At 37.2% G+C, this 9,920-nt stretch overlaps 1 protein-coding gene across 1 annotated transcript in view; it reads left to right on the top strand.

The window, feature by feature from the left end:
• LOC102842777 (multidrug resistance protein 1-like) overlaps positions 1–9,920 on the top strand; it is a 155,441-nt gene that overhangs the window by 96,150 nt on the left and 49,371 nt on the right. The window contains exons 17-19 of the mRNA XM_006832286.1: positions 446–550; positions 685–762; positions 6,573–6,656. Coding sequence (XP_006832349.1) covers positions 446–550; positions 685–762; positions 6,573–6,656 — 267 coding nt within the window. The remainder of the gene's footprint in view (positions 1–445; positions 551–684; positions 763–6,572; positions 6,657–9,920) is intronic.

The following is a 9,920-nucleotide window of genomic DNA, read 5'->3' as shown; positions in this document are numbered from 1 at the left end:
CTCAGGGTCATCAGTTCGAAACTACCAGCTGTTCCACGGGAGAAAGATGAGGCTTTCTGCTCCCGTAAAGATTTACAGCCTCGGAAACCCTGTACTAGGTCACTATGAGTCGGAACCAACTGCACGGCACTTAACAACAACAGCTCATAATAATGATAGCAGATAGAGGGCTCACTTTCCTGATCCCATATTTAAATAGTAAGTGAGAGAATTAAAGTCAAAGTCTATATACCACATGTAATGAATGTAGACAATAGAATGACACATATGTCTCAGAAATATGTATATAATCTCATTATTAATATTCGGATCCATACCAAAAAAAAAAAAAAATCTAGATGATTGTACATTTTGGGTTGGACTTTGTTCCTTTTTTCTTTTCCTTTTTCCTGTGTATTTTATATCTTCTTCCAAATCGCTGGTGAAAAAATATTTTCCTTTTCAGGTCTTTGGAAAGGATGATAAAACCACATTAAAGCATGAGACAGAGACTTATTCCATGATATTTGTCATTTTGGGTGCTATTTGCTTTGTCAGTTACTTCATGCAGGTAAATATTTAATAAATAAAAGAAGTCTGAACATGAATGCATCCTATTTGATAAAGATATAATAATTGAATGTTTAAAAGAAATAGAAAGGTGAATTTAAAATAATTGCTAATTTTCTTGCTTCCCATTCCCAGGGACTGTTTTTTGGCAAAGCAGGAGAAATATTAACAATGAGATTAAGACACCTGGCATTTAAAGCCATGTTACACCAGGTCAGTGTTGAATTGTATTTCTTCTATTTTATTTTAAAATTGTTTTTTACACTAGTCTAATTGAACATTTTTTTTTCTCATATCAATTGATTGGCATACTTTTCCTGTAGTCATACAAAAGTGTGCTTTTTTTGTGTTCTGATCTGAAAAAAAAAAAGAAATCTGCTGTCAGGATTCCTAAAGTATATTTTCTATCAGAAGCAAGTCCAAGATTGTTAAATTGTAAAATACAATGTAAAGAGAGCAAGAATTTGGGGCCCATTTCTCATTGCTTGCTTTTATCTCATCAAATCTTTCCTTTTGTGCACAGTGTTGTTTTTGGGATCAAATGAAATGGAAGGCCAAATGAAAATGATAGAGAGTTACGAGCAGCAATATTTTGTGAATAAATTAGAAGGAAGGTTGTTAATTTCTCCCATTTTCACCCGTGTTCAACAGCAAACCTTTTCCACTCTAGAGTTTGTAAATCACCCCGTTTCTCTGCCCTAATAGGAAAAGTCCTGAACTCATATAGCATCAGTCTAGCTGGCAAGACCACCTGCCTCCTACAGATGAACACTCACACCTGTGAAATAACTAAAACTATGTGGAGCAAGTAGTAATCTTAAGAAGTGAGTCTTAGGGGCAAATGGCAGGCATGTCTCCAATTGGCACCTCTAAAATTCTTTCATGAAGGCTGAGGTGGATTGGGTTACCCTGAAAGCTAGTAATCATTTGGAGCCCTTTGCCTCACTTTCTGTCACCAAAGCTCACCATGTAGAAGCAAATAGCTTCCTGCCAGGGTAATTTCTTTTCAGAAATAGAGTTACTGTCACTCCAGCTGAGTTGTCAGAACCAGTTTTCATGTCTTGTGACTTTTAGGAGTAGTCAGTCCTCTGAAGACCGGCATGAAATGAAACTCCTCAGCTCTGTACTATTGAGGAAACTATGGGATACAAAATGCAGCGAAGGAAGTCAGTGGTTTCTCAAACTCCGTGTTCTGAACAATTGTTGCTCTTCATACCCTCTCCTCCAAAGTGTCCCGTCTCTCATTTTGCTTCCACTTTTGGAGACACTCCTTAATCCGGCAATGGGGGGGAAGGGGAGGGAAAGCACATGAGGAATCCTGAAACAACTGAATGCCTCTTTGCCAAAATTGTACTTTATTTTTCAACATCTGTGTTATTACTTATGTGGGAGAAAGATGAAATTTTCTGCTCCTGTAAAGATTTACAGTTTTGGAAACCCTAAACAGAGTCCTGAGTCAGAACTGACTCCACAGTACTTAACAGCAACAATAAATGTTTTTACCTCAAATCCTTTATAGAATAAAGTGATATTTTAACTAATATTGTATAGTCACAATTGTTGACAATCTCTGTCAATTCTTTTGCTTCTTCTTCTTCTTCATGAGTTTATGTCTGTGTTTCCCTGTTCAACGAAAATTATTTAAAATTACCTAGAGGTTTTTTGTGTGTGTGTGTGTGTTTTTTTTTTTAAGTTTCCTGAATAACTGTTTTATACAGAAGAATTTAAATTTTAGTTTGTGCAAGCTTTACTTTTAACTTTCCCTCTGTCCATAGAATGCTCAAGTTCACTAGCCAGTTTGACCACTAAAACTGCATTAATCCAATATCTTAATGGTTAATACTAGACATTAATCCTCTACCTAGCACTACCCAAGTGTGGTGCTATAGGATAAGCACTGGGCTGCTAACCATGAGTTTGGTGGTTCAAACTCACCAGCCATTCTTTGGAAACCCTGTGCAGGGTCACTATGAGTTGATGGCACTTAATAACAAACAACAACAATAACTTTCATGGTTAAAGTAACCTCCACCCAAGAGTGCTCCGATCCTTATGCCAGGTATGAACTCTGGGTCTCCAGAAAGTGTGCACATGCTCACCAAGACATACTCAGAAATCTTACACTATTCAACAGATGCTATTGAATCCCCATAAACTCAGTTCAGCCCTTTTCAGAACATCATTTGTTTCCCCTTTTCATCCTCCAGCAACCTTTTTATTTTTTTACAGGTCTTTGACTTTTTAAAATTAGACAAAAGCAAACGAGTAGTATGTTTGGTCTTCATAAATATGTTCACAATTATGCTTTTATCTATAGTAAGGAAACTTCCTAATATAGATTTTACTTAACTCTTTCTTCTTGATTTTTGTCCTGAGATAAGACTTTTTATGGCTTTGAAAGCATGCTGATGCTTGCAGGGTTTTTTATAACCGTTCTCAACCCTCTTTTGAAGTAGAGGTATTTATGAAATCAGGTGTGGTCTTTTTATAAGTATAAAATCTGAATTTTATTTGATTACTAGTAATTTTTCAAGATTAAGATTCTTTCCCAGGTGAAAAGAATGTTCTAATTGTCACTGAAAACACAGTGAAACCTACGAGAGATTGAGTTCAATAAGACACCTTGTTTTTCTGGGTCTGAGAAGTTTTCTGCCTTTGACAAGGCTTTGCAGTGTAGCACTATAGGATAAGCACTAAAGCACAAGGTCTGTTTGAATCTAAGGTCGGTGGTTCAGACTCACCAGCCGCTCCTTGAAACCCTCCATAGGGTCGCTATGAGTCAGAAACAACTCAACAGCACTTAAGAACAACCGCCATTAATAGAAAATATTTGAGTTTTCTTTTGTTGACAGGTTTCTGCTTTACACACATTCTGTATTTTATAGGTTCTATGTAGTGCATTGGAGTCCTGGTGTGGAGCCCCTAGAATAAACACTCGACTTCAATCATACAGGGTTGCTATGAGTCTTAATTGACTCTACGGCAATTAACAACAACAACAATGTAATGCATTGTTCATTGTGGTTCAAAGCTAAATTAATATTTCCTAATAATAAATACTGACCTATGTAGCTATTGAGTTTTCTAATAGAAATGAAGTTGATATTGCTCATTTTCCTATAGATTAAATTGATTAGGACTTCCACGAGGGTCTTAAAGTCAAAAGGTGATAGACTTGCTGGTGGTCAATAGGGGCCTAAGTTACTTTCAGAAGGATATCAGGTGGTAAGACCTTAAATAGAAAAAAATGTGAATAAAATTCAGTCAGATTGGTAGCTGAACAAAGGAGGTGACAAAAATCTGTGGCATGTGACTTACTGTTGTGAAGTGTAACCCAATCAGTTTCGACTCATAGTGATCCTGTTAGAGGATTTCCGACCTAGGGTCAAAGGTTGTCCTCAGTATTTATCAGCTCTGTGACCTTGGGCAAATTAGTTAAACTCTCTGTACCTTAGTTTCATCATTTGGAAAATGTGGATAATCGTAGTACCTATGCCACAAAGCTGTTACGATGACTAGATGATAAGATATTCACATATATCAAGCACTTAGCACAGTGTCTGGCACATAATGAAAACAAAACAATAACAAATAACCACTGTCATCAAGTAAATTCTGACTCATGGTGACCCCAGGTATAGGACAGTACAACTGCCAACTATAGAATTTTCAATGGCTTCTACTTTTGGAAGGAATTGCCAGGCTCCTTTTAGTAGATTTGAACCAGTTAGTAGCCCAGTGCTAAACTCTTTGCACCCCCAGGGTCTGCTGGAACATAGTGATCACTCAATGAGTCAGCTATTTTTTTAGTAGCATTTTTTGGCCTAAAACAAATATTTACTAGTATTTAAAAACCTGATGGCCTTAATTATAATCATGTAGAATCATTTTTCTATCAAAAGAAAGACAGCAAGCTCATTTTTACTCAACACCATCCATGTTGCAGAAACTTTACAAGTGTTGTATCATATATTGCCTCTGCTTGAGGATTTCTTGTTAATTGAGTAGTAGGTGGTTACCAAAGCTGACTGCATATGTATCTGGTGCTTTCTGTTTTATAGAAGGTCACCATAGAACCAGAAATGCAGCGGTGGTGGTTATGTGCCATGGAGTCGGTTCAGACTCATAGCGACTGTACAGGGTGTCCAAACAGCAGCAGAAAGCCTCATCTTTCTCCCTCAAAGAAGCTGGTTGATTCAAACTATAGCTTTCTGGTTAGCAGCCCAACTCATAACCCATTACGCCACCAGAGCTCCTTCGAAATGCAATATTCGATAATAAATTTATTGTCTGCTTTTTACTTTATATTGTATCTAAAATTTCTTGGTGCATTACAAACATCCAGAAATAATTTGCAGATCTATAGGAGCTCTGGTAGCGTAGTGGTTACGAATCGGGCTGCAAACCTTAAGGTCAGCGGTTCGAAACTACCAGTCGCTCCGCGGGAGAAAGATGAGGCTTTCTACTCCCGTAAAGATTTACACCCTCGGAAATCCTGTACAGGGTCGCTACGGGTCGGAACCGACTCGAAGGCACTTAACAACAACAACAATAACAATGGCACGTCTTAACTGTTTAGGTTATACAATAAAAAGCAAGTCATGCCTTCAAGTCTGAATGCCATAGTTACTATAGTTGCTGATGTGTGCGTATACTATGCTAGAGTCAGGTTAAGGTTATATCTTCAAAGTAGCTACTGTGCAGTGCAACTCGTGATCTCAAAACAAACAACAACAAACCCACTGCCATCGAGTCGAGTCCAACTCATAGCAACTTTAGATCTCATTTCTGAGACTGTGAATCTGTACGGGAACAGACTGCCTCATCTTTCTCCCTGGAAGAGACTGGTGGGTTTGAACCAGCAACCTTGAAGTTAGCAGCCCAATACCTAGCCCACAGCGCCATATTCATGATCTCTACAAAACTCATTGGGACCCTTTCCAACACAGTGGCTACAGGACAGTGCTCTATGCAGGGGTTTTACCCAGCCTACCTCCTGGCAGATTCCTCTAAGGAAGTTTTCTTCTCACACAACTGCAGGATAAATGTCCAGCCCCGAGACCATTATGCCTTCGTTTTCTTGGTCGGCAGAAATATGTACTCTGGGCCTCGGGGCCCTGCCTGATTGTAGTAAACCAACAGTTCTTTTGCTTTATCCATACTACAAATAAAATATTTTCAGTAACATTCTCTCCAGAATTTTAATGTACAAGAGATGTAAGTGGTTTGAGTGAGTGGGAGGAAGCATTCAATAGCTTTTAAAAGGAAATCTGAATTCCTCAGGTAGAGAAGTGCTAAGAAATACTGTTTGTCTCCATTGGCTATTGAAAATGAAATTGGTTATCACATTAGGTTCTTATTGCTTTTATTTTTGAACTGTCTCCTTCTTCAGATTGCATGCTTTTGGCCTGCAGGGGTTTTACAGCCTTCTGCCTTTTTAGCTTCTCACAATGATCATTGCTAAGTTCCATAAATACCACTGGCTAACTGACTCTCACAAGTGAGCACCTGAATCAAAAGGGCTTGGCATGATGGTCCCTTCCTAATGCAGACTTCACCACAGGGAGTACAATGCTCAATGTTTCCCTTTTGCAGCATTCAGAATGTTGTTAGCTCTAGAGAGTAATATAGTATCTGGAAAAATCTTGCTTCACTGCATCCTAAAGACAATCATCATAATTAATCAGTTTAGGTAGGAAGATGTAAAACTATTTCTAAATGTGATATGCACTGCCTTACTTTGTAAAAAATTCTGCAATTCACCATCTGACCATTACTTATGGTTTGAAATAACCACTTTAAACATTTTCATTAAGTACTTTAATGATGTGCCAAGTTCTTCAGATTATATCTAAATATGGATTTTTGTGAAGTAAAAACAGGTCATCTGGTCCAAAGTATTTACAAGATTTACATAGCTGGAATAAAGGAGGTAGATAAAGATCTTCTGTTTACTATTGCAGCATCAGGAATCAAAGAAAAATCTTTTTGCTAATCATATGTTAATTTCCTTTTTTCTCTAGGATCTCTCCTGGTTTGATGATAAGGAAAACAACACAGGTGCCCTGACGACAGTATTAGCTGTAGATATAGCACAAATTCAAGGAGTACGTATTTTGTTCTTATGGTTAAGCGTGTATGCTTGTGTTATGTGTGCAACACATGCACATGAGTGTCTGTTCATATATGTGAGCATATATGTGTCTAGAGATGACCCGCCTCACTAAGTAGACCAAGGAAGTGTCAAGGCTAGCAGGGAATTCTCAGTGAAAGATCTACAGAAGTCTTTTTGTTTGGGATATTTATAGCCAGAAATAAAGGAGAAGATTTGGCACATGTCATAGGGTAAGATTTGGCACATGTCTTGATGAAGATACCAAGAATGAGTTAGAGAAATGAGCTCAGAATTCAATAGTAAGACAAGAAAAGTTAACAAAAGGAAAATCTGTAAACACAAATGAGAAGTTTAAATAGCAGGATAAAACTGGCTGCTCTTGAGTCAATTACAACTTCTGGTGACCGTATATGTGTCAGTGTAAAACACTGTTCCATAAGGTTTTCAATGACAGTTTTTTAGGAAAGACCTTTTTTCCAAGGTGCAGCTGGGTGGACTTGAATCTGCAACCTTTCAATTAGCAGTTGAGTAGGTTAAGCATTCGTTGTACCACCCAGAGAACCCTTTTCCCCCAGGATATAAGATCTTATTTAAAATAATGTTTGACCATTTAGATTCATGTGTGCATTCATGTGTGACTCTGTGCTAGGTAATAGACAGTTGAAGTTAAACAGATGTGTGTACTCATGATCTGTCATGTATCAGTAAAATGCATCTACATCATATTCAAAACCAGTTACAGAATGACTGGCAAAATGAATGTCCTGGTGTTGTTCTCATTGTTAAGTGCTGTCAAGTCGATTCGACCCATAGCGACCCTGTATAGGGTTTCCAAGGAGCAGCTGGTGAGCTTGAACCACCGTCCTGGTGTAGTAGTGCTTAAATAAACATGGGGATTAGGCTTGTTAAAAAGAGATAAAGAGTAATTAATCAACTTTCTTTGAATTATTTTAATGAAATTAATCTTGTGGTAAGAAATAGGATTTCATTTCTGAGGGAAAGAGTATAAAAGCAATGATAGAACTATTTTACAAGGCGCTCTGGTAGCATAGTGGTTACGAATTGGGCTGCGAACCACAAGGTCAGCAGTTTGAAACTACCAGCTGTTCCGCAGGAGAAAGATGAGGCTTTCTGTTCCCGTAAAGATTTACAGCCTCAGAAACCCTGGACAGGGTCACTATGAGTTGGAATCGACTCCACGGCACATAACAACAACAACAACATTCTGCTTAGGAATATTTAGATGTTGATTAAAGAATTATGACCAAATAAAATTATTAGATAAAACCTATCAGAACTGCTTCTTTCTTTGAGAGGTTATTTCCATGGGACATGGAAACATAAAAGTTTCTATTCAATATATTGGTCATTTTATACAAGAGTTATTTGTTTTAAAAAGAACACCATTTTTTTAAAAAAAAATATTTGTTTGGTATATATACGTTTGAGCTTGAACTGCTGACCTTGTGGCTCAAACTGACCTTGAGATCTAGTGCATTATCCCACAGCACCACATCAGGACTCCAAGTGAGGGGTGGGTGTAATCAAGTAATGAACATAGATAGCATCAGACTTCCACCGTATGCTACACTTAACTGAATGACATTTTGCATTTAGGAATTCCAGAGTTAACTACTCCAGGATGAATTACCATATTTCCATTCAAATCCACATCTACAAAATCTGTGACTGTTTTTTATTATGCTAATGATGTTCTCTTATTACCTATCATTCAAATTTCTTAGAATTCCATGAAACAGGAGTTCTTGCCAATAGCTATGTTTTTACATGTGAAGAATCTTCTCTTTGAGCAAAATTACCAAATTACCAATTAGGACTGAAAGCATTACTTTCCTTACATTTCTTGGTTGTTTCTAATAAATAGTATTGTCTCTCATCAAAATAAATTCATCAGACTACTTGTCATCCTGGTTCCTTATGAGCATCTGACTAATACTATTCAATTATTGGAAACTTTCAACTGCACTGATAACCGCTACTTTCATAATAGCTTCTGGGTAAGTTAAACAATTTTTATTGAGTGAAAAATAGTACTTGAGGATAAAAGGTTGGAATACTGATGTTCTTAAGTGCCATCAAATTTATCCCAGCAGATTAACCCACAGCCCCACACCAGGACTCCTGGTAACTGATTTTAAAAGTTACTGCTTTTAAAAAGTACAACAGGCAAACAGAGGTTCAAATATTTTTTGGAGTCCTGGTGTGGCATGTGGGTTAATGCACTGGAACATAAAGTTGGTTTGAACTGCAAGGTCAGCAATTCAAACTCACCAGCCACTCCTTGGAAACCCTATAGAGGGTCACTATGGGTCAGAACCAACTTGACAGCAATTAACAACAACAATGCTCAAGTGCAAATTTCAGAGTCTCTTATGACATCTACTTGGTCTTTTCTCTCTTCACTGTCTTTTTAAAGCCCTTGGATTTCTTCATGCATGATATTCTTCATATCATCTGGTTTTTGGTCATTAGAGTCTAATGCATCAAATCAGGCCTTGAGAAGTTCTCTAAATTAGGCACCATTCAGATATGTTGTTGTTGCCAAATGCTGTTTAGTCATAGCAAACCTGTGTAGCATTTCTGAGGAGTGGTTTGTAAGTTTGAACTGTCAAACTTGTGGTTCAAATCGACTTAGTGGTCCAGTGGTCATATTTTGTCTTATATGGACTTGCTTTTATTTTCTTGAAGTTCAGCCTGAACTTGCATATGAACAATGGATGGTCTTTTCCACAGTTTGCTACTGATCTTGTTTTAACTAATGATATTGAGCATCTCCATCATCTCTTCCACAGATGTAGTCAATTTGATTATTTGCATTCAATCTGGTGACACCTTTTGTGTTGGTGAAAAATAGTATTTACAATGAATAAATCATTGGTCTTGCAAAATTCTATCATGTAATCTCCAGAATTATATAGACATTACATGACAGAATCTTGTAAGTGTCACTAAGTATAGCCAAGACCATATTTCCCAACTACTGACCTTTTTTCTTTATTTCCAACGATCATATCCTACTCATCAGTAATTATTAATGCATTTTGAGTGCATGTTTGATCAACTTCAGACTGAAGAAGTTTGTAGAATTCTTTAATTTCATCATCACTGGATTTACTGAATTCAAACTGAAGCTGAAGAAAATGAAAACAAGTCCATGAGAACCAAAATATATCTCACCTAAATTTAGAGATCATCTGAAGAACAGATTTGATACATTAAACACTAAAGACTGAAG

This window comes from Chrysochloris asiatica, unplaced genomic scaffold (genome assembly GCF_000296735.1).
Source record: "Chrysochloris asiatica unplaced genomic scaffold, ChrAsi1.0 scaffold00006, whole genome shotgun sequence".
In the NCBI taxonomy this organism is placed as follows: domain Eukaryota; kingdom Metazoa; phylum Chordata; class Mammalia; order Afrosoricida; family Chrysochloridae; genus Chrysochloris; species Chrysochloris asiatica.
The sequence above is the reverse complement of the archived record's forward strand: the minus strand, read 5'-3'. Positions and strand labels throughout refer to the sequence as shown.